This window comes from Oncorhynchus nerka, linkage group LG10 (assembly GCF_034236695.1).
Source record: "Oncorhynchus nerka isolate Pitt River linkage group LG10, Oner_Uvic_2.0, whole genome shotgun sequence".
In the NCBI taxonomy this organism is placed as follows: domain Eukaryota; kingdom Metazoa; phylum Chordata; class Actinopteri; order Salmoniformes; family Salmonidae; genus Oncorhynchus; species Oncorhynchus nerka.
In genome coordinates, this window is record NC_088405.1 from 84,237,956 (window position 1) to 84,263,874 (window position 25,919).

The following is a 25,919-nucleotide window of genomic DNA, read 5'->3' on the forward strand; positions in this document are numbered from 1 at the left end:
AGGATAAGTTCATTAGAGTTAACTGTAACTCAGATATTGCAGCCCAAATATATGCTTCAGAGTTCAAGTAACAGACACAGCTCAACATCAACTGTTCAGAGGAGACTGCGTGACACAGGCCTTCATGGTCGAATTGCTGCAAAGAAACCACTACTAAAGGACATCAATAAGAAGAGACTTGCTTGGGCCAAGAAACACGAGCAATGGACATAAGACCGGTGGAAATCTGTCCTTTGGTCTAATGAGTCCAAATTTGAGATTTTTGGTTCCAACCGCTGTGTCTTTGTGAGAGTAGGTGAACGGATGATCTCCGCATGTGTGGTTCCCGTCATGAAGCATGGATGAGGATGTGTGATGGTGCTTTGCTGGTGATACTGTCTGACTTATTTAGAATTCAAGGCACACTTAACCAGTATGGCTACCACAGCATTCTGCAGCGATAACCTCAAACCAGATGGAATGGCGTAGTGGGACTGTCATTTGTTTTTCACCTTCAGGCTGTGTAAGGGTTATTTGACCAAGAAGGAGAGTGATGAGTGCTGCATCAGATGACCAGGCCTCCACAATCAACTAACCTCAACCCAATTGAGATGGTTTGGGATGAGTTGGACTGCAGAGTGAAGGAAAAGCAGCCAACAAGTTCTCAGCATATGTGGGAACTCCTTCAAGACTGTTGGAAAAGCATTCCAGGTGAAGCTGGTTGAGAGAATGCCAAAGGTTTGCAAAGATGTCATCAAGGCAAAGGGTGGCTACTTTGAAGAATCTCAAATATAAAATACATTTGGATTTGTTGAACACTTTTTTTGGTTACTGCATGATTCCATGTGATATATCATAGTGTTGATGTTGTCACTATTCTTCTACAATGCACACAAACGTTTAAAAAATATAAAAATCCTTGAATGAGTAGGTGTCCAAACTTTTGACTGGTACTGTATATATAAAAAAGGGTTCCGAGGCATGGCTTCATGAGATTGAAAAGATAAACCCCCCCCAAACTACTTACCATTCCATATGCCATCATTCCCGTCGGCGTCGTTGCAGGGAAGGCCATGACAGATGGTGCCTGAAATGACACAAGCAAAGATGATCACTCAATGAACCAGGACACTTTTACAGAAAGTTAGTCATCTTATATGCAGTCAGTTATATGCTAAGTCTCTTTGGATAAAAGCGTCTCCTAAGTGGCAGTGCCTATATAAAGTCTAGGCCCCCTCCATAAAAATGTATTAACTAAAATGGTTGTCGCACAAGATTTCATCCCCTTGGTTTACGCAAGCCTAAATTAATTCCAAAGTCTAATTTGGCTTAACGAAGTTAAGTTAAATTATATGGAATCACTCTGTATGTAATAATAGGTGTTGACATGACTTTTTGAATGACTAAGACAGACAGAACATTTTCTGTAGTTGCGGATCAGACCTGCACAACAGTCAGGAGGAATTTTGGACCATTACCCTTTACAAAACTGTTTCAGCTCAACAATATTCTTGGGATGTCTGGTGTAAACTGCTCTCGAGGTCATGCCACAGCATCTCAATCGGGTTGAGGTCAGAACAGACTTGGCCACTCCAGAAGGCGTATTTTCATCTGTTGAAGCCATTCCGTTGTTGATTTACTTCAGTGTTTTGGGTCGTTGTCCTGTTGCATCACCCAACTTCCGTTGAGCTTCAATTGGCGGACAGATTGCCTAACATTCGCCTGCAAAATGTTGTGATAATCTTGAGAATTCATTTTTCCATTGATGATAGCAAGCAGTCCAGGCCCTGAGGCAGCAAAGCAGCCCCAAACCATGATGCTCCCTCCATTATATTCTACAGTAGGGATGAGGTTTTTATGTTGGTGTACTGTGCCTTTTTTTCTCTCCACATAGTGTTGTGTTCCTTTCAAACAACTCAACTGTAGTTTCAACTGTCCACATAATATTTTGCCAGTAGCGCTGTGGAACATCCAGGTGTACCTTTGAAAACTTCAGACGTGCAGCAATGCTTTTTTTGGACAGCAGTGGCTTCTTCCATGGTGTCTTCCCATGAACACCATTCTTGTTTAGTGTTTTACGTATAATAGACTCATCAAAAGAGATGTTAGCATGTTGCAGAGATTTCTGTAAGTCTTTAGCTGACATTCTAGGATTCTTCTTAACCTCATTGTGCATTCTGTGCTATGCTCTTGCAGTCATCTTTGCAGGATGGCCACTCCTAGGGAGAGTAGCAACAGTGCTGAACTTTCTCCATTTATGGACAATTTGTCTTACCGTGGACTGGTGAACATCAAGGCTTTTAGAGATACTTTTGTAACCTTTTCCAGCTTTATGCATGTCAACAATTCTTAATCTTAGATCTTCTGAGATCTCTTTTGTTTGAGGCATGGTTCACATCAGGCAATGCTTCTTGTGAATAGCAAACTCACATTTTGTGAGTTTTTTTTAATAGGGCAAGGCAGCTCTAACCAACGTCAATCTCGTCACATTGATTTTGACTCCAGGTTAGCTGACTCCTGACTCCAATTAGCTTTGGAGAGGTCATTAGCCTAGGGGTTCACATACTTTTTCCAACCTAAACTGTGAATGTTTAAATTATGTATTCGGGCAAGAAAAATACAATCATTTGTGTGTTATTAGTTTAAGCACACTATGTTCGTCTATTGTTGTGATTTACATGAAGATCAGATCAAATTTGCTAACAAATTTATGCTGAAATCCAGGTAATTCCAAAGGGTTCACATACTTTTTCTTGCCACTGTGCACACACATGCATGGGCCCTCAGTCAAATATTGAATTTCAAGCACAGATTATATGACAAAAACCAGGGAAAGCATAAATTACAAAAACCTTTTTGAAACCATAAAGAAGGGCAATGGTTGGTAGATGAGTAACAATAACAAATCAGACATTGAATATATCTTTAAGCATGGTCAAGTTAATAATTATGCTGTGGATTATGTATTAAACCACCCAGTCACAAAGATACAGTTGTCCTTCTGAACTGAGCTGCAGGACAGGAATGAAACTGCTCAGGGATGTCACCATGAGGCCATTGGTGATTTTAAAACAGCTACAGAGTTCAATGGCTGTGATGGAAGAAAACAGAGGCTGGATCAACAACACTTTAGTGAATCCACAATTAACAACCTAAATGACAGAGTGAAAATAAATAAATATACAGAATACAAATATTCCAAAATATGCATACGTATGCAACAAGGCACCAAAGTAATGCTGAAAAAAAAACAAAAGCAAAGGAATAACATTTTTGGCCTAAATGCAAAGCCTTTTGTTTGGGACAAGTCCAACACAACATCAGTGTAACTGCCTCCTTATTGTCAAGCATGGTGGTGGCTGCATCACAGTGAGAGGATTTCACCTTTCAGCAGGACAGTAACCTACAACACAAAGCCAAATTTACACTGGAGCTGCTTACCAAGACAGTGAATGTTCCTGCTTGAAAATCTATGTCAAGACTTGAAAATTGCTGTCTATCCATGATCCTGAACAACTTGACAGAGTGCTTGAAAAATCTTTGAAAAGAATAATGGGCAAATATTGCACAATACTGGTGTGCAAAGTTCTTATGAGACTCACCCTAGGAGACTTACAGCTGTAATCACTACCAATTGTGTTTAACACCTATCTAATGAAGGTATATTAGTCTTTTATTTTTCATTCACCTTTTTATATTAGAGTTGTGTATGTTGTGTAGATCGTGGACAAAAACAATTACATCAATTTTAATCCCACTTTGTAACACAAAATGTGAAGAAATCCAGGCGGAGTGTCAACTTTCTACAGGCACTGTAACTTAGCGTAAATAAATAGTTTCATATTCATGTTTAGTTAATGAATCACTTTTACAGAATAACAGGTGCAAACTTAGTAAATTTGGTCCTCTCCAGAAACAACCCACCTGAACAATGTTGTCTTTGTTCAGCTCTCTGACAAGCAACAATTGTCCAATTCACATGCAACACGTCATACTCAATGCCTGCCTGCTTCCACTTTGGCAAGACTAATGGAACATCTGGGAACCATTTGTTGCATGCTTGTCCTTATTTCCCCTAGTTTACCCTTACAGTGTATGTTAGGGCTAACTAGAAGAGCTGTGTGGGAATCTTAAGCACAGAGAGAGCCCTGAAGCAAGAAGCTGTTACTTGCAGGTGCAGAGCTGCTCTGCTGAAAAAGACAGAGGGGGGCTTTTATAGAGGAACTGCTAGACTATCACACAGCCCCCACAGTAGTAAGTAACAAACCCTGATTTGTTTCAACGTCACAGGCATTCAGTTGCGTGAAAAAGGCACACTTGTGAAGGAAATATTTAATCAGCAATCAAGCCATTGAAAAGGGTCAGAATTATGAATGTACAAAGAATAAATGTTGGGGTAATTACAGTCAGCACTTGTTTCGAACACCCAAAAGTCCTTTTTCAACTTCTCACTTTGATCACAAATGCTTTGCATAAAAGCATACTCAGCAGGCAATATTTCAGTCATTGCAGAAATTAGCTTGAATAGTAAAATATGGGAGGATCACCAGATACTATTTAGAACGACCACATGGAAAGCAGTCATTTTCAACAAAAGGAGGTGATGTGAGGAACATTGACTGTTGGTGATGTTATCTGAGTTAAGCAAGGTAGAACTTTATACAAATCAGGGGGTGATACCCTATCCCGATTTGGTTATGTCTCGCTAGCCAGCTTTGACACTGTGGTAGATAAGGCTTCCAGTCAACATGCTGTTTTGCACCCTGTTCAGAAGAAACAACCACGAGGGGAGAATGAGGAAAAGCCTTACGGCAAAGTAATATCTGGTGAAAACGTTTTAAAAAAGAAAGAAAAAAGTGTGAGTTATCAACCATGCAGTTACCTAAGATCATACCCCAGTTTCTCTTTTCAAATCAGACTTGTCCGTATCAATAGACAAATATACCATGGTCTTTCAGTATATTTCCATAAGTGTTCACTTGATAATAGCTGAAACGTTCTTTTTGGGGGGGGTTCTGAATGTTAACCACTCACAAAACATGCTTTTTGGGGGAAACCCTTCACTTGAGTCATTAGGCTTAGATGACCAAGTCTTAATAATGATGTTTGAAAGTGTCGTGAACAGGTGAGATCAGCTTACGGAAACTGAGTTTAATAACTGAGTTGGGGTGGTCTAGTGGTTACACCATTGCCCTCAACACATAGGAGAAGGGCACACAGTGGCTAAAAATGTGTTCTTATTGTAGAAATTCAGATATATCCTAAATATTTTCTCACGGCTCACATGTCATGTTATAACTGTCATGATGTCACAACAGTCATGTAATTATTATACAGACAGTATGTGACCCTCGTGACGCAGGCACTGAGCAAGGTGTGACCAGAAGTTCAATAACAAAATACGACAAAGGATGTTTTTTTTCTACAGTAAGTCTAAGACTGTCCATGGACACTTGTACCATTCTAATGGTCTACAGACATGTTGTCAGACCTAGTATAAACCAGCCTCTGGAGAACAAAGGGCTGCAATAAGGAGGAGAGGAAAGCCAGGACAGGTCATGCTGTGGGTTCTGTGTTAGATTGAGGTCAACCGGTCAGAAGAAGCCCATGGTGCAGACCACACCGGTCAGAGAGAACACGTGGCTGGGTGAATGTGTGGGGTTAATACCAGGCATGCCAGCTTTGGTCAAAGAGCAGGAAATAGTACAACCATTGAGACTTACGTATTGTGGGAAATGCATGCCGTTCTGTGTTTTTTCCCCAGGAGAACATTTATACAATGCAAAAGACATTTGAGACACAGATTAGAAAATATTGTAACAACAATGTTTAGTGAACACAGAGAACCACACACACACCATTGGTGCTTTCTGTCCATATGATCTGAATGCATCAGGAACTTAAACCAATCAGTGTTTGTGTTGGATAAACAATTCCCAAAGCAGATGAGGAAAAAGCACATTTCTTTTCATAAATCATATTATTTTATAGGATCCATTAGCTGACACTAATGGTGACAGCTTGTCTTCCTGGGGTCTGACAAAAGGAAAAAGACAGACAAAATACTTTACAATTTACATATACAGTCTATTCTGAAAGTATTCAGAATACCTTGACTTTTCCCACATTGTTACATTACAGCCATATTCTAAAATGGTCATTTTATTTGCAAATAAATTCATTAAAAATCCTACAATGTGATTTTCTGGATTTTTTTTTCTCATTTTGTCTGTCATAGTGAAGTGTACCTATGATGAAAATTACAGGCCTCTCATCTTTTTAAGTGGGAGAACTTGCACAATTGGTGGCTGACTAAATACTTTTTTGCCCCACTGTACATGTCAGTACATATACACAAGTAGCAGTACGATTAATATTGATCAATGCATTACAATTTTGTGATCAGAACTTTGGATACTATAGTAAAGAAAGACTTATTCCAAACAAACTTACCATGGTGGCAGGGTTCCATGTGGTAGAGGGAGCACTCTTTGGTTGCCAATTGTATCCACCTGTCAACTTCTTCTCACCAGGCTGACTCCAATGAATATCACTACATAGGAAATGGAAATTGTAATTATTTTCATTCAACTGCAATATATCAGTATGGTAAAAAATTATTATAATTAGTCATTCCAGTTCCGTTATCATTGCATTCTTACTTTTTTGCCACACCATTGCCAATCCCCAAATCTAAAAAGTAGAGAGAATACATTGTTAGTTGAGCGCATAGTGCCGCTGACTTGACCATCTCTCATTAAAATACACCAAAAGAGATAGCATGTGACACTTCATCTGGCAGCTGGTCTGCTAAAATGTTAAGTATCAATAGCACATATGCAGCAGACCATTATTTCTAGCACACCAAGACAGTCGTGAAGAGGGCACGACAAAACCTATTATATTTGGCAAGGGTCTTCAGATCCTCAAAAGGTTCTACAGCTGTACCATCGAGAGCATCTGGTTGCATCACTGCCTGGTATGGCAACTGCTTGGCCTCTGACCGCACAGCACTACAGAGTGTAGTGGGTACAGCCCAGTACATCACTGGAGCCAGGCTTCCTGCCATCCAGGACCTCTACACCAGGCGGTGTCAGAGGAAGGCCAAAAAATTGTCAAAGACTCCAGCCACCCTAGTCAAAGACTGTTCTCTCTGCTACTGCACGGAAAGTGGTACAGGAGAGCCAAGTCTAAGTGAAAGAGGCTTCTAAACAGCTTTTACCCCCAAGATATAAGACTCCTGAACATCTAATCAAATGGCTACCCAGACTACTTGCATTGCCCCCCTTTTACGCTGCTGCTACTCTGTTATTATCTAAGCATAAGTCACTTTAATAATTCTACCCACATGTATATATTACCTCAATTACCTCGACTGACTGGTGCCCCCGCACATTGACTCTGTACCGTTATCCCCGTATATAGCCTCACTATTGTTATTTCACTGCTGCTCTTTAATTATTTGTTACTTTATTTCATTTATTTATTTAAGTATTTCACTGTAAGGTGAAACAGGTGTAACCTGTTGTATTTGGTGACAAATAAAATGTGATCATTACAGTACGATGGGAGTAAGACCTAAGGAGCACGTTGATGATACATACTGCCCACAAGGTTGGCCAAGGACGAGTCCAGGTCATCCGACACCAGTTTCCCAAGCTGCTGCCCGTTTGGGATTAGCCCCTGGCTGGGCATGGAGGCCACTGTGGGTTTGAGGACACCACCTAAAACATTATTAATAAAAAAGGAAGAAGGGTGGGAGAGGGAGGGGGTAAAAGACAGAAATCCACAGACGAAACAGGAAATATGATGTGGTTCATGTGAGCGGTGGGAAGCAGATGTCGCACGTGAAAATGACAATAAGTTTGCTGGCGCAGTTCAGGGCTGAGGAGTGTGTCATCAACTCACCCAGTCATGTGCCATGAAACAGCCAAGGCCCAAAGTGTGTGTTCACCCAATGGACAAGGAAGAGAAACAAAACAATGGTGAGATTGTGAGTGAAGCACCGCAAAACCCACACATTAGATGCATGTACACCACCGGTCAAAAGTTTTAGAACACCTACTCATTCAACGTTTTTCCTTTATTTTTTACTATTTTCTACATTGTAGAATAATAGTGAAGACATCAAAACAATGAAATAACACACATGGAATCATTTAGTTACCAAAGAAAAGTGCATCTAAAATGTATTTTAGATTCTTCAAATAGCCACTCTTTGACTTGATGACAGCTTTGCAAATTCTTGGCATTCTCTCAACCAGCTTCATGAGGTAGTCACCTGGAATGCATTTCAATTAACAGGTGTGCCTTGTTAAAAGTTAATTTGTGGAATTTATTTCCTTCATAATGCATTTGAGCCAATCAGTTGTGTTGTGACAAGGTAAAGACACGAAGGTCAGTCAATACGAAACATTAAGAACTTTGAAAGCTTCTTCAAGTGCAGTCTCAAAAACCATCAAGCGCTATGATGAAACTGGCTCTCATGAGGACCGCCAAAGGAATGGAAGACCCAGAGTTACCTCTGCTGCAGAGGATAAGTTCATTAGAGTTTCCAGCCTCAGAAACGGCAGCCCACATAAATACTTCAGAGTTCAAGTAACAGACATCTCAACATAAACTGTTCTGAGGAGACTGTGTGAATCAGGCCTTCATGGTCAAATTTCTGCAAAGAAACCACTACTAAAGGCCTAAAAGTTCCAACTGCTGTGTCTTTGTGAGATGCAGTGTGGGTGAACGGATGATCTCCACGTGTATTTCCCACTGTAAAGCATGGAGGAGGAGGTGTTATTGTGTGGGGGTGCTTTGCTGGTGACACTGTCTGATTTTAGAATTCAAATTCTAAATAATATTTTAGAATTTGTAGCGATAAGCCATCCCATCTGGTTTGGGCTTAGTGTGCCTGTCATTTGTTTTTCAGCAGGACAATGACCCAACACACCTCCAGGCTGTTTAAGGGCTATTTTACCAAGAAGGAGAGTGATGGAGTGCTGCATCAGATGACCTGGCCTCCACAATCCCCCAACCTCAACCCAATTGAGATGGTTTGGGATGATTGGACCGCAGAGTGAAGGAAAAGCAGCCAACAAGTGCTCAGCATGTGGGAACTCCTTCAAGACGGTTGGAAAAGCATTCCAGGTGAATCTGGTTGAGAGAATGTCAAGAGTTTGCAAAGCTGTCATCAAGGGAAATGGTGGCTATTTGAAGAATCTCAAATATAAGATACATTTTGATTTATTTAACACTTTTGGTTACTACATGATTCCATATGTTGTATTTCATAGTTTTGATGTCTTCTCTATTATTATACAATGTAGAAAATAGTACAAATAAAGAAAAACCTTTGAATGAGTAGGTGTTCTAAAACTTTTCACCGCTAGTGTATGTGTACATTCTCCACTCTTCACTATACGCTTTATTGAGCACCAAAAGGCACTTTGCTGACAAATGCACCTTTCTGTGATGTACTTATGACTTCGTAGGCATAACTACTCAGGGGCAGAAGGCTATGTTGAGAGAAGTTGAAATGGTGCCAATACTCATTTCCTAAGCTCTTCCATTTCATGCAAGATTGGACAATGTGATGGAGAAGTGTTACATTGCAGTGAGAAGATGAGGACAGCACTACCCTGACTCTTTGGGTTCTGTTCATGACAAACTGTCATGTTCCAGGCCCTGGCCATGGCAGTGAAATAATCAAGAATGTATGGCTAAAGGAGCTCGGAGGCACCGGAGCAGACCTTGCCAGTTATGAAACCCGCCATGTGTCGAATGACAGACAGGTAATTGAAATCAGTGCATGTGAATCCCTGAGGGAAGGCTGCGCTTTCCCATGCAAAATAGCAACAACAAAAATAAACATAATGCTACTTTTGGAACATTTCAAAGCAAATCATTCATGACCATATCTCATGGGGGTACATTTTCTCAATCATTGATCAAGCACTCACTGCAAGTATTTTGAATTCCTTTCCAAAACATCCAAGCCCAGCGATGGCCCATGAGGTGAGATGCCCCTAGACACGAGGTGAGTTGGGCCCAGTGGGCAGCAGTGTGGAAGTGATCTAATTGCTGATCCTAGATCTGTGCTGAAGGGTAACTTCTATGTGGCGCTTGTGCATGTGAAGAGAGGGATGGGGAATTGGGAGAGATCGGGGAATGTATGATCCTTACCAGCAGAGTCAACATTGTTGGCGGAGGCTGAGTTATTGCCAAACACAGAGTCAAAGTTGACGTTAAGGCCTCTGGCGGTCTGGGGCTGCGTGGTGGAAGACACTGAGAATCCTAGTTAAGAGGAAGCAAGAGTGTTGATATTAGCTGAGGCATTAATCGAGCTATAAAGCTTTCTGATGCAAAACGGAAGTCTTTATTTCGCTTGTTAACTTAAGTATGATGGTGCCGTCATCTTTGCAGACACCCTTCTTGTCCATTTAAATATATTCTGTACACCCAATAAGTTTTTTTTCAGGCCAGAGAGTAGACAGGGGGCAGTAGGAATGGCAAGCCCCAGGTACCTACCTCCAAATAGACCAGCTACAGCAGAGGGCTCAGACTGGAAGAGAGGAGTGGTAGGGTATGATGCTGGCCCACAGAAAGAGTCTGACACAACCAGAGGCAAGCAGGAGGGGAGAAAGGCAAAGAGATGGGGTTTTAGAAACAAGATTAGAAATAACAAAAAACACAACAAATGAAATGTAGTCTAGCTCCAGAAAAGTAAGCAAGAAGATCAAGTCAAATAATATATATCAGTAGTTTGAGAAAAAGGAAGAGAACTAACATTTTTTTTAAAGCCACCTCAAACAAAACACAAAATACTAAAATGTTAGCACTAAAGGAAAACAGCAATCAGGGAAGCAACTAGACTAGAGCAAACATGAACCCGGTGTAAGTTCAGGGTCCTATGCTTCCAGGAGTTTTCAGAAAACAGGTCAGTCAGGTTCCCGGTCATAGTACCTGAGATAAACTGCTCTATCCGCACTGTGTGCTCATGATCAGATGCAATGGAAGAGCTCGAAACAATAAAGGGATTGTAATGATCTGGAAAATTAAAAATAAAAATAAAATTCAAATCAACAATGTGGATTGTTTTTGTTAACACTTTAAAAAAAAGCAACAAAAAAAAGAGACAGAAGTTGTAAAGTGACATGTGATGAACACACATAGGTAAGGAAACATAGCGAATGTTATAGCCCATGCTATAAATAACCTAATCAGTCAGCGGCATGCCACGGCACACAGTCAAACAAAAACAAATATACAGTAACAGCAAGGTTTAGTTAATGGTGCTAGCAAGCTTTGACAAGGACCACACAGCTGAAATGCGTCAGCTTAAAAAAAAAAGCATCATAAACTTAAAACCTTGTAGCTGTGGTCATTAATGGGAGATGCTATCACCGTTCCTTGTTTTTTTAATACCAAGGATCTACAACGACCAAGATAAGCACCCGATCCCTGAAAAACCTTTAGTAGCATCAGTACATCCAAATACCACATCATATACCGTATGTAAACACAAATTGTACACACCCACACACACAATGTGAACAGCCCCAGACATTCACTGTTGAATTCTATATTCCCCTTCAGAATACTAGAGTTCTGAAGCAAGCACTTTTGACTCTGCATCAACTCAAGGGGCAATCTGCAGTGCTACATCCATTGTTGGCCTTCAGTCATGATATGTACCCACTGAGTCTTGAAGAATATACCTTAGAAATACCTCATGAGCTTAGTTTAATTTCATACCGCATCAGAACACAAAATAAGCGTGTTTTATTTACCCCAATGTTTGTAAACAAAGTAAATGTAAACAACCACTGTATAGCCTCAAAACAATAATGTTGATATCATGGATGGTCAGTCCTTGCATCCATAGCTCTGTCTATTAATTTGAGAGTAGTTTAATTTCTCCAGCCACATCCCTCAGCTTTTTACGAAAAAAGGGGCGGGGATTAAGCTTTTGCGTTATTGTTTCAATTGCTGATTTCCGCTTTAGTATCACTTCACACACACACACACACACACACACACACACACACACACACACACACACACACACACACACACACACACACACACACACACACACACACACACACACACACACACACACACACACACACGTTGTAAAGGCTAGGAGAAAGACAAGTAACGGTGAAAAGTCCCCAGTGTCCAGTCTGGAGCATTAATTCACGAGTTCTGCTGGCAACTTCAAACTAGCAGTGCCAAAAGCCCTGGTCTGCACTAGAAAGCCCCAAAAATTGACGGACGTATTGGGCCATAGAATTGGTTTATTATGATTAAGTTCAATCCCCACAGTGAATGATTTATAAGTTCGCTACAAATGGAGATATTTAATTAAATAGTGATTCATTCTGATCAATGCGTTTGTTGTCACATAGGACCACGTGCCGAAACAGACCAATCACAGGCCGGCAGGCTATGAGGTGGCTCGCGTCCTCATGCCATAGACACTAAGGTTAACCCGCTCAGGCACGATGAAAACGACTACATCGACCATGATCCTTTGCTAGTTACAGGCACTTTCACCATGATTTTTTTTTTTTTTTGGTGCCATTCAGTAATATGGCGCGCTTCAAATGTAAATAGTTTCCGGCTTCATGCACCATCAGGAGTTTTCCATAGGAATACAAGGCTGATGTCAGAGCTATCACCATCTAATGGTTTTTATGTCTATGGAATGGTGCATTCAGGCTGAATATGACAATGGGAGACATGTCTGACAAAACCATAACAGACAAAGAAAACTTAACACTAAAAAAATGTAAATGTTGTTTACCACCAAACATTTCACGAGTGGATGTCCTAGAACTAACACCATCGAAAGACACAACAGGCAGATGAACCACATCGACAACAGGATGTGTAACGAAAGGGTTAAAGTTGGAATGGAGTCTTCGACAGCTTCTGTATAAGTGAAAGGATCTACGCAGGCAAAGGGGACAGAACAAAAAGAAGTTAGAAGAGGACGGCGAGTCAAGTCAAAGGAAAGCATGCAGAAACACAACACCGGGTGCGGCTGAACATAAACCCCATGCCCCAGACAGAATTCTCCATAAACTGTGATAGTATCACAAATACTCCAAGTAGCATTGCAAGGAAACGAATATTGAAGCAGACTTGGAAACAAACAGCCTTATGTTGTCATCTAGAGTCAAAACAATCTTTGCCAAGCTATAACAAACAATATTTTACGTAAAGCAGGTTATTTCATCACATGCATCTAGTGGTTATACCAAAGGCCATACTGAATTTTAACATGACATTTAAGTAATTTAGCAGAAAAACAGCGACTTAGTTAGTGAATTCATCTTAAGATAGCCAGGTGGAAAACCACATCTCAGTCATAATAAGTACATTTGTCCTCAATAAAATAGCTATCAGCAAAGTCAATGCTAGTGGAAAAGAAGAAGAAACATGGACACCATTCGATAATGTTCACTTCTAGACATGACACAAACCAAGACAGCCTTAATCCATGTAACCTACACTTTACCGTCCTTATTGGAAATATTCAATTGGAACAAATGCAGCACATTTGCTTTAAAAACGTTTTTGAAAAGTATACTTTTATCAAGTCAAAAAAAAAAGTTGTGTACAATTATAAATAACAAGAATACAAAAATAAATAATTCTAGCTTCAAGTTGATTAACCTGAAACTTTGCAGGACTGACAAAAAGTAACAGTGGATTCATACTGTGACTACAATTCATACAGTGACTACAAGAACCCGAACAGTATTTTTGTAAGTGAAAAGGAAAACACAGTTAAGTAGGTTTATCTAATAATTTCAACCTTATCATTATTTACTTTCCATTGACACATGACCCTGAATTCCAAAGCACACACAACATTACAAGGCACTCCAGATAAAGGTGCCTCTTAATTTGGCACCTGCATCACGAGGTTTAAATACAAATGCCATGAATGGTGAACAACAGGTGTCATAGCAAATCAGAAAAGGTCAGTTACTAACTTTAATGATATGAATAAATAAGGTTACAGTCATGATACAGACCGTTATTTTAGAGTTGCTGACAAACTGGCAAACTACTAAACTGATAATAAGATTTCAGGAGCTGTTTCATTAGACTTCAGTGCAGCTTTTGACTTGCCAGACAAACACTACGCCACACCCACTGATGTTAGTTTCTTCTCCTCAATGAGTCTCGATCTGAGTACCTCCCATACGATTTCTAGAATGGAAATACGTTCTAGACCATCTGATTGGTCCTAGAAACCGATGGATTGAGTCAGAGACAGCACACACGTGGGTAATGCAACGTTTTGAAAATTTGTCATTGGCTTTGATACGCTGATTGGTTAGAGATGATCCAATCGCTGATTACTTTGTCTTATACAACACCACTCATTTTGACATCACCACAACCAACTTCAAAGATGGCAGTCTCAGACTGAGGTATGTCTTTTTAAAAGAATGTAACTAGGAAGTTAGTTAAGAACAAATTCTTATTTACAATGAAGGCATACCCCAGCCAAACCCTAACGACGCTGGGCCAATTGTGCACTGCCCTATGGGACTCCCAATCACAGCCGGTTGTGATACAGCCTGGAATTAAACCAGGGTCTGTAGTGACGCCTCTAGCACTGAGATACAGTGGCTTAGACTGCTGTGCCACTCGGGACCCCTAAAAGCAAATGATTCAGTGGAATAATTCAGTTGAGTCATCAGGCAAGCTTATGACATTATTGATCATAGTCTGCTGCTGAAAAAACCCTGTGTTATGGCTTTACATCCTCTGACATATCATGGATTGAGTGTTACCTATCCAACAAAACAGACTGTTCTTTAATGGAATCCTCTAATGTAAACCAGGTAGAGTTAGGCATACCTCAAGATCTTGGCCCCTTACTTTTTTCCATTTTTCCTAATGACCTACCATTAGTCTTGAGTAAAGCCAGTGTGTCTATGTACACTGATGACTCAACATTACACATGTCAGGTCAGCTACCACAGGAAGTAATAACTGCAACACTTAAAGAGCTGCAGTCAGTTTTAGAATGGCATCCGTAATATATCAAAAACTATTGTATTTGGGACAAATCATTCACTAAACCCTAAACCTAAACTAAATCTTGCCATGAATAATGTGGAAATTGAGCAAGTTGAGAAGACTAAAGTGATTGGTGTGTAAAACAGGGGAATGTAAACAGTCATGGTCAAAACACATTGATGCAACGGTAGCTAATATGGGGAGAGGTCTGTCCATAATAAAGCGATGCTCTGCTTTCTTGACATGACAATGAACAAAGCAAGTCCTACAGGCTCTAGTTTATCACACCTGGACTACTGCCTAGTCACATGGTCAAGTGCCACAAATAAGGACATAGGCAAATTACAGTTGGCCCAGAACTAAGCAGTACGACTGGCCCTTAAATGGAAAACAGAGAGCTAATATCAATAACATGCATGTCAATCTCTCCTGGCTCAAAGTAGAGAGATTGATAGCATCACTGCTAGTCTTTGTGAGAGGTATTGACATGTTGAAAGCACCAAACTGTCTGTTCAAACAAACACATCCAAACATACCCCACAAGACATGCCACCAGGGGTCTCTTCACTGTCTACAACAGACTCTGGGAAACACACAATAATACAGAGCCATGATTACATGGAATTCTCTTCCACATCAAATAACTCAAGCGAGCAGTAAAATCAGATTTAAAAAAACAGATAAAACACCTCACGGAACAACGCAGACTGTGAAGAGACACGCGTATACCCACACACACTAATATTTTAATACTGTACATTTTATGTTGATGTTTTTTTATATAGTAATTATATCTTACATGAAGTATTGTTTTATTTATGATGTAGGCTGTTGTTTGGTTATCATGTAATTGTTATATTCCTTTTTGAATCCCAGGAAGTATAGCAGCTAATGGGGATCCTAATGAATACGTAACTGTGATTGGATTGTTGATCAACTTTACCTGATTTTATCAGTAGTCTTAACATCCAATTTCAAATTCAAGCTCACCGATAGCTTTCAGGAGTGAGGTCAAATACACCAGGTACTGTATATCCACCACCAGCAAGCTTATCGAGTTAATAATCTGTTTGAGAATGCTATGGGTTGTATCCACTATGACCTGTGGAGAGGCCCATCCCAGTTTACCCAGAGGAATCTGAATGAAAAAGAGTGTGTGTGAGAGAGAATCAGGCGTGTAAAACAGGCAACCGGCGGTGTGACGGGAGCTCTCACCTCCCCATGTGTTGGCTGTTGGTAGGCCAGTGGAGAGTAGCAGTGCCTGCTGCTGAAATGCAGGCTGCAAGTCCAGAAGGTCACTCGCCGCCTTGGAAGTGCTTGAGGGGGGAGGAGGAAGGAAAGTTAAAAAGTCTCCCAAAAGCAAAACCCCAACACTCCCATAGCCTACTCAAAAGGTTTTCATAACGCTCCAGGTAGAAGTTTCACCTAGCAAAGGGTAGGGGGGGAACATTCTACCTACTCCTTACTCCCACACCTACAAAAAAAAAAAAAAGTCAAAAACACTTCACGCACACTGAAGGCAAACTTGGCAGGCTTGATTAAGCAGCCAAGAGGGAGAAACAGTGGAGTCTCTGAAAGTCACATGCAATCAATACCCTCTGTACAGCCATGGAGGCTCCGTAAACAGCTACCCCTGAGCTTCATGCCTTCAAACGGGGGAATGCACCCTTGCCATCCACCTTTAAATTGGCGCTACGATTTATGAATTATTCTTCTTATTTTGTAATGCTCACATTTATGTACAATATTATTTTTAGAAGGACATTGTAGAGCTGGGTGATATGGAGAGAAATCCATACCCGATAAATGTCCTGAATTGATGCGATAATGATAAATAGAAAGTCTATAACATTAACGTGCACCAGTTGTTGTTTTGTTATTATCCTGTAAACTACTACTATGGTTGTAGCCATCAATTGTCCCATTAACAATCACCCATATTAGCAAACTTATTTCATTTCAAACTTCACATTTCTCTAGTATAGGCTACTTATCGTAATGAGCGATATCAGCATAATGCCTGCGATGTGATCGGTACGGTCGGTGTCCATTGATCATCCCAGCTTTAGTACACTGACATCAAATTCAGTAGGTGGGCAAAGGCATAGGGAACAGTGGGTAAGAATAGATGGGCAGGCTGATTAATAGCAATGGAGTCTTTGGCTCTATGGATACATGGCATTGACGGTCTAGTCTGGCTTCAACAACCCCAACCACTACGCTATTATTAATACTCCCTCAAACATCTGAAACAACTGGATGGGTAAGCAAATGTAAACATAGTTTGCATCTCAAATGGCACCCTATTCCCCATTTAGTGCACTACTTTTCACCAAGGTTCATAGGGCTCTGGTCCAAGGTAGTGCGCTATAACAAGGAGCTATGAACCGTGCCTGGGCACTATACATGTAACCTAGCATTTTGGCAAAGTCAGTGGGGGAGTGATAAGGGTAAGGCCTAGGAGAGAATGGGTGCTCTAACCCGTTTGTGGAGCTGGGTGTGGAGAAAAGGTCGATGGCCGGTGCTGTGTTGATGGTCCGCCCGTCAGTGGACACAGGGGAGGCAGCCGTGGTGGCATAGGAAGAATGACCGTTCTGGAGTTCCTTCAGACGCTGCTCCTAGGTGGAACGGGCAATAGTCAACAAAAACAAGCACCCGGGCCTACCTACAGTACACTGGCCAGCTAACATTTTCTGAGAGCATGTATTTTGACTTAATTTTTAACCAAGGTGGTGGGGACTCTGCGGCCTGATGACCTCAGGAGAGCAACTTATTAGCTAAAAAAGATCCCTTCTTTGGATGACCTCGGGCTTGATGCTTGGTTGGATACCATAGCATTCATTTAGATTCAAACGAGAACAAAAACCTCATTGAAGACTTGATCGCTGTAGTGTGAATACTGCTCAATAAAATGTTAGACCAACTTAACGGCAGCTTATCCACTCCAAAACAAAATAAAGAAACTCCCTCGACATTGCCTTTCCCCCCCAAAGGCAGAAAATCGTTTAATTTTTGTTCATTATCCCTGAATGTTCTACAGATGCTGCTGACCAGTCAGCACAGATTAAACCCAGTAGGGCAATAAGCCGAGAGGATAGTTGAAGGGGGAGAGCGAGAGAGATCAGACAGTCAGAGATAGAGAGAGGAGCACAATGGAAGGAAAATGTACCTTCAGCGCTTTAAGGCGAGCCTGCTCTTCCTCCAGAGCTGCCTGCTTTTCCCTCTCGTCCACTTTGGTGAAAGATATGCCCGTGTTGGCCAGAGAAGAGACAGCGTTGGAGAGAGTGCTAGCCCTGGATGGACAGAGACATAGGAAGAGAGAGACAGGGGTCAGTTAGTGGGGGCTATGGTAAAACTGTTCACTGATCATTGTCAAAAATGCTGTGTTCTACAAGCTCAGTGAAAGAAAGTGGCACATCTTTTTACAACTGCACTTTGATAGATACAGGCTACAATAGTAATAGGAGGTTGGAATAAAATAGAAAGGATTCTGCTTGACAGGGATAGTTTATAACACACCTTTCCCACTAAACAGAGAACCTGAATGAGCACTGATGGTACGTGCATACTATTATAGTACATTGAAAGACACAAAAAGGAAACTAAATCAAATGCGCCTGGCATTAGCCACAGACAAGTAGGTCTTTATTAACAATATAGGACTTTCATAAATTGAGGGTAAAAACACTGCAACTGTGGTATTCGTCAATATTTTCTCGGAAACAACTGGCAAAACACACAGAAAATAATACTTTGGACCGCAGTACAAAAACATATTTTTGAGATTGCTGCCCACCAACAAACACTTCAGCTCCAGCTCACACCCACTTGCTAAATTTGGTACCTGAGCAAAACAGGCTTTGTCTGACTGGACTGTATTGAATAGGCAGTGAGTAAATGGAAGGGAAAATAACAGTACCTGCTGGCTGCTGTGGAATCTTTCACCTTCTTCCCTTCTAAAGAAGCCAAATGCTGCTCTAAGGCATCCAAGAGGCTACTGGGGGCCTATTCAAATGGAAATAAATAGTGAGTTCAAAGGTTGGGGGGAAAAATGCAATCACAAAGGTGGAATAGCAGACGGAACACAAACAGTAAGCATGCCTAGTTATTTCACAATGCACACAAAGAAAACAAACTACCCTTACAAACACTTAAAAAGAGTGGGATACAGATACTTACACAAACTGTAATCTGAAGATGGAACGTTAAGGAAAAATACAGAATACAAAGGTGGCAATTATCAGCGATGATAAAGATCAGCGATGATAAAGTTTTGGGAGAAAGGTACTATCGAAAGGCATTATTTAAAATCCAAAACAGTCCTAATAAAATACAAATCACAAAATGAATGCCCTTGCAAAATACCGTCTGTCTTGCTAAAGCACCATCTGAACATGGTGATAAGAAAAGTAAAAACATAATACCATTTTATTCTAAGACTGGACACGCAAGCGAGAGATGTAGCTAACCCCATACAACATGTGGCCCTTCTTGAAAGGTGACATGGAACAGTATAATAGCATACAGTGTTTATAATTAGCCATTTTCAATATATACAAAGTGGAAGTATATTTTTCCTTTTATTCCTTACATCTCAGGTCTAGCCTACTCTGTATATGCCTTGACAATGTTAACACCTTTATGTGCTGTATGCCGTGCAAGGTCAGGTGAGAGGGAGTCCCCATTCGAATGCAAATAAAGTGCACCCTTCCTTCCTCGATCACAGATCTAGAAGTGATTGGAAAGATGAGGGCAAGGTTATCAACCTACTGCTTTCATCAATCCAACCAAATCAGATCTGTGATTTGATTACTTGAAGGAAAGAAGCATTTTGAAAGTATTTGGGCAGGGCCTGAGTCTGGTGTTTCCTTTAGTAAGGAAAAATGCAGTGTGCGCCCAAGAAAGCAATGTATGATAGCTAGGGCTGTGCAGAGGTAACTATTTGGAAGGTCTGAAACTGCAGGAGGTGGCAGGGTGGTGAGAGAGGCCGGCAGCCAGCACACTGAGGAGCGTTGAAATAAAGTCAAGCTGAGGGGTTCAGCAGGACTCCATCTCAGACCCGCTGCACTTTCGGGCCACAGAGATACGAAAGCGATAGATAGCATCAGGTCTTACCTGGGAGAGGTCTGGGATGTCCCCTCGATCTATCCCTACTTGCTGCAAGGAAGGAGGGAGGGAGGAGGGTCAAGATAACATGGAGGTAAAAGTGAATATAGGGGTAAAAAAATCTGATCACACAGGAGCTGGCAAGGTTGGATCTTACCGCCGCTACTTTAAGGAATTCAGAGATTCTTGTCATTCTAGTGAGGAATTTCTTGTAGATGTCAAGGCCCTCTTTGCATTGAGTTTTCTTCATGTCAAAGTACTTCTCTGTGAAGTGAAGAGTAACATGAAAATGAAGCACTGGAACTTAAATGTCATCAAATAAGGATAAACTATCAAACTGTATCAAATTAATCAAACTGCCTTTGCAAATTAATGGGGGAGGTGTTGAATATTCCATAGTATAACTCTAATATTACACTTTTCTCCAATCAGAAAATCGTCCCTTGTAGATGTCTGCGGGAAGTATACAAACGCTCCAGAGGGGTGCATGAATCCTAAACATGTCTCACTAGCTGGTAAACATTCCACTGATGTTTGCACATATCCAATTTGCTCCTCCACCCCCCCACAGGCCTGCTCAGTCCCCCAAAAGGAACAAGGCTCTCACCTGAGTGAGAGAGGCATCCATCCTCATAGCAGAGAATACAGCCTTGACCTGTATGTAATGACCAGCAATTTATCATAGTCTAGGAACCAAGTGCAATTCTCTAACTCCAGTCTAATGTCCAACTTTGTGGAGAAATAGAATGTTAGTGTTCTGGAATTTCTATTTCCAACGTTATTGACATTATTTTCATTTCCAACTTGTGCACGGAACTACATGTGCACTGAACTACATGTGCACTGAACTACATGTGCACTGAACTACATGTGCACGGAACTACATGTGCACGGAACTACATGTGCACGGAACCACATGTGCACTGAACCACATGTGCACTGAACTACATGTGCACTGAACTACATGTGCACTGAACTACATGTGCACTGAACTACATGTGCACTGAACTACATGTGCACTGAACTACATGTGCAAACAGATATGCAGAGTAGTCAAATAGACTGTGTGCAAGACCAGTCTCTCCACCAGCATTGGGGTGCAATTTCAGTTGAACACAGTCTCTTCAGAAAACTAATTTAGAATGAATTGGAAACTAGATTTCTTCCCCAAAGTGTTTCAGACATTGTCTGAATTTCAAAAGGCAATTCAACCAACCTACAGACCTTATGTCATCTTGCAAACCCAGTTCACTAAAACAAAGCAGAGCAGTAGTAGAACACTGTCGTTTATTGGCCCTCGTTAAGTCAACCCGATAACATGGGGCAGGCTGATAGTGAGTTGTGTAAAATAATTTGAGGCCAGAGATACAGTATCAACCCAGAACGACAGGGTGCAAAGGTGTCTCTGCATCAAGCGCTGCTCCATGGTTACGATGATATGGCAATAATGACTGGCAGGCCAGAGCCTCTTGAGAGCCAGAAGGCAGAAGTACTTACCCAACAGGTTAATAATGCCTTCGTTGTAGGCCGCAAACAGTCGAATGGCATCTTTGAACAGAAGCATGAAGGCCGCGTTTATCACTCCGTTGGTGAGCTCATTGGCATTGACCTGGAGATGGAGGGGGGGATCCAAAGCAGACCAATTGAATTGACAGACGACCCATCAAACATTCTCATTGGTCTGACTCAGCGGTAACTCCTAACCACACGACAGAGCTACTCATTCAATGTTTTTTTTTTTTGCAATACTGTTATATTCAAGAGCTGGAGCGTTTATTCAGCCCATAGCAGTACAACAAGTTACAAGGAACTTACATTGAAATCAAGTAGTGCATCCATCTGGTTTTGTATAATGGGTAGGGTCTTCAGTAACTTCCCTGTGTTCATGGTTCTCATAACGCCATCCGCCCTTGGGGAAAGAAAATATTCCAATCATTAGGAGCCCAATACTATTGATGTTGGACTGTCATCAATGTCATGAAGTATGCAACCTAAAATAATGAATTTGAATTAGGCTTAGTGAACGACACTCCACTTACTCAGATGCCCAATCCCAAATCAACCCCTACACCATGTGCACTTCATGCAGGAGTAAGCAATATACACAAAAATATATCCAAAGCACACTTCCCAGGAGTCGACTGTACATTGTATATACAATATAGGACAGACTAGGTATATCTGGGCCGGATGCTATAAGAAAACATTTGAACAGAGAATTAAAGTCCTTACCCTCGTTTTACTTTGGTGAAGTCAAAAGCGACCTGTCGATACGATACAGCCTTCTCGTTCAGGTAGCGACTATACCTCCTTATGAACGTCGACATGTCATAGCCTGAAAAAGACAATAGGGGAATAAATGTTTTAGCATCAGCTGCATCTTGATGGTGATACACATCTCACTGTAGAACTGCCACATAATAACCTTTTCAAACAACTAGCCTATACTCTTAACTGTTTATTTGGGGAACTAAGCGATACAATAAGCAGAGGCAAATTCTTTCCATTGATTTTGGAAATGAAGACGACTTCAGAGTTTATTGGTGGATATACGGGTAACTGATCAAATAAAATAAGTACTAACAAAGTGTCTTAATAGGACGTTGGGCCACCACGAGCCGCCAGAACAGCTTCAATGCACCTTGGTACAGTTTCTATAAGTGTCGAACTCTACCGGAGGGATGCAATACCATTCTCCACGAGAAATTCCATCATTTGGTATTTTGTTGTTGGAAAACGCTGTCTCAGGCGCCACTCCAGAATCTCCCATCAATGTTCATTTGGGTTGAGATCTGGTGACTGAGATGGTCATGGCATATGGTTTACATCGTTTTCATGCTCATCAAACCATTCAGTGACTACTCGTGCCCTGTGGATGGGGGCATTGTCATCCATTGTAGCAAAAAGGAATGGGCAACTGCATTTTTTAAAATATGGTCTGTCCCGTATTTTCTTCTAGGAATGTGGGTTATTATGATTAGGGATGCTTACTCTTCCATTATACTCCCACTGGTCTGGGCTGCCAGGCATCTTGTTAACATTTATTTTTATTTAAACTTTATTTAACTAGGCAAGTCAGTTAAGAACAAACTCTTATTTACAATGTCGGCCTACCGGGGAACAGTGGGTTAACTGCCTTGTTCAGGGGCAGAAAGACAGATTTTTACACTCTAACCACTAGGCTACCTGCTGCCCCATGGGGCATATTTACCTTGAGTAAATCAATTCTGCTGCGCTTGATGTGAGCGGAGAGTCTGCCATGATGCCTTAACCATTCCATTGGGAATAGAGCGGAGGGGAAATGGGCAGGACCGTCTAAAAGAACATTTCTCCTCTCAGTCTTGCTAGTCTCAATATTACATACACGTGTAGTAGGCAAAAGTTACGGAACGTTGCAGTTCTAGAATAGAGCTGACGTGATTCCTTATTCTATTTCAAATGTATTTTCTAGAAGAAGCATTCCTATCTGAATGTTCAGTGACATTGTTCCCTGCTGAACGCAGCCCTGTTGATTGACCTGAGCCTGCCAGCATAGTGGAGTCTGCCACTAGCATAGTCAGTGTAGTCAGCTCAGCTATCACCATTGAGACCGTGTCTGTGCCTCGACCTAGGTTGGGCAAAACTAAACATGGCGGTGTTCGCCTTAGCAATCTCACTAGGATAAAGACCACCTCCATTCCTGTCATTACTGAAAGAGATCATGATACCTCACTTCTCAAAATAGGGCTACTTAATGTTAGATCCCTTACTTCAAAGGCAATTATAGTCAATGAACTAATCACTGATCATAATCTTGATGTGATTGGCCTGACTGAAACAAGACTTAAGCCTGATGAATTTACTGTGTTAAATGAGGCCTCACCTCCTGGCTACACTAGTGACCATATCCCCCGTGCATCCCGCAAAGGCGGAGGTGTTGCTAACATTTACGATATAGCAAATTTCAATTTACAAAAAAAAAAATGACGTTTTCGTCTTTTGAGCTTCTAGTCATGAAATCTATGCAGCCTACTCAATCACTTTTTATAGCTACTGTTTACAGGCCTCCTGGGCCATATACAGCGTTTCTCACTGAGTTCCCTGAATTCCTATCGGACCTTGTAGTCATTGCAGATAATATTCTAATCTTTGGTGACTTTAATATTCACATGGAAAAGTCCACAGACCCACTCCAAAAAGGCTTTCGGAGCCATCATCGACTCAGTGGGTTTTGTCCAACATGTCTCTGGACCCACTCACTGTCACAGTCATACGCTGGACCTAGTTTTGTCCCATGGAATAAATGTTGTGGATCTTAATGTTTTTCCTCATAATCCTGGACTATCGGACCACCATTTTATTACGTTTGCAATTGCAACAAATAATCTGCTCAGACCCCAACCAAGGAACATCAAAAGTCGTGCTATAAATTCACAGACAACACAAAGATTCCTTGATGCCCTTCCAGACTCCCTCTGCCTACCCAAGGACGCCAGAGGACAAAAATCCGTTAACCACCTAACTGAGTATCTCAATTTAACCTTGCGCAATACCTAGATGCAGTTGCACCCCTAAAAACTAAAAAAATGTCTCATAAGAAACTAGCTCCCTGGTACACAGAAAATACCCGAGCTCTGAAGCAAGCTTCAGAAAATTGGAACGGAAATGGCGCCACACCAAACTGGAAGTCTTCCGACTAGCTTGGAAGGACGGTACCGTGCAGTACCGAAGAGCCCTTACTGCTGCTCGATCATCCTATTTTTCTAACTTAATTGAGGAAAATAAGAACAATCCGAAATTCCTTTTTGATACTGTCGCAAAGCTAACTAAAAAGCAGCATTCCCCAAGAGAGGATGACTTTCACTTTAGCAGTGATAAATTCATGAACTTCTTTGAGGAAAAGATTATGATTATTAGAAAGCAAATTACGGGCTCCTCTTTAAACCTGCGTATTCCTCCAAACCTCAGTTGTCCTGAGTCTGCACAACTCTGCCAGGACCTAGGATCAAGAGAGACGCTCAAGTCTTTTAGTACTATATCTCTTGACACAATGATGAAAATAATCATGGCCTCTAAACCTTCAAGCTGCATACTGGACCCTATTCCAACTAAACTACTGAAAGAGCTGCTTCCTGTGCTTGGCCCTCCTATGTTGAACATAATAAACGGCTCTCTATCCACTGGATGTGTACCAAACTCACTAAAAGTGGCAGTAATAAAGCCTCTCTTGAAAAAGCCAAACCTTGACCCAGAAAATATAAAAAACTATCGGCCTATATCGAATCTTCCATTCCTCTCAAACATTTTAGAGAAGGCTGTTGCGCAGCAACTCACTGCCTTCCTGAAGACAAACAATGTATACGAAATGCTTCAGTCTGGTTTTAGACCCCATCATAGCACTGAGACGGCACTTGTGAAGGTGGTAAATGACATTTTAATGGCAACGGACCGAGGCTCTGCATCTGTCCTCGTGCTCCTAGACCTTAGTGCTGCTTTTGATACCATCGATCACCACATTCTTTTGGAGAGATTGGAAACCCAAATTGGTCTACACGGACATGTTCTGGCCTGGTTTAGATCTTATCTGTCGGAAAGATATCAGTTTGTCTCTGTGAATGGTTTCTCCTCTGACAAATCAACTGTAAATTTCGGTGTTCCTCAAGGTTCTGTTTTAGGACCACTATTGTTTTCACTATATATTTTACCTCTTGGGGATGTTATTCGAAAACATAATGTAAACTTTCACTGCTATGCGGATGACACACAGCTGTACATTTCAATGAAACATGGTGAAGCCCCAAAATTGCCCTCGCTAGAAG

At 41.2% G+C, this 25,919-nt stretch overlaps 1 protein-coding gene across 10 annotated transcripts in view; it reads right to left on the minus strand.

Annotated features, from left to right (window-relative positions):
• Positions 1–25,919, minus strand: part of LOC115136136 (phosphatidylinositol-binding clathrin assembly protein-like) — a 57,001-nt gene that overhangs the window by 7,395 nt on the left and 23,687 nt on the right. For 2 of the 10 annotated variants that reach the window (XM_065023869.1, XM_029671615.2), the window contains exons 4-20: positions 22,354–22,456; positions 21,937–22,030; positions 21,619–21,730; positions 20,279–20,385; positions 20,131–20,172; positions 18,935–19,020; positions 18,185–18,308; positions 17,497–17,633; positions 16,231–16,331; positions 10,933–11,016; positions 10,498–10,578; positions 10,153–10,263; positions 7,584–7,682; positions 6,642–6,672; positions 6,433–6,532; positions 5,703–5,726; positions 1,007–1,066 (exon numbers count right to left, since the gene is read on the minus strand). In XM_065023869.1, the coding sequence (XP_064879941.1) occupies positions 1,007–1,066; positions 5,703–5,726; positions 6,433–6,532; positions 6,642–6,672; positions 7,584–7,682; positions 10,153–10,263; positions 10,498–10,578; positions 10,933–11,016; positions 16,231–16,331; positions 17,497–17,633; positions 18,185–18,308; positions 18,935–19,020; positions 20,131–20,172; positions 20,279–20,385; positions 21,619–21,730; positions 21,937–22,030; positions 22,354–22,456 (1,496 nt within the window). Of the gene's footprint in view, positions 1–1,006; positions 1,067–5,702; positions 5,727–5,791; positions 6,016–6,432; positions 6,533–6,641; positions 6,673–7,583; positions 7,683–10,152; positions 10,264–10,497; positions 10,579–10,932; positions 11,017–16,230; positions 16,332–17,496; positions 17,634–18,184; positions 18,309–18,934; positions 19,021–20,130; positions 20,173–20,278; positions 20,386–21,618; positions 21,731–21,936; positions 22,031–22,353; positions 22,457–25,919 lie in introns of those variants that run through there. The other 8 variants (XM_065023867.1, XM_065023870.1, XM_065023868.1 and 5 more) reach the window with 8 other exon arrangements.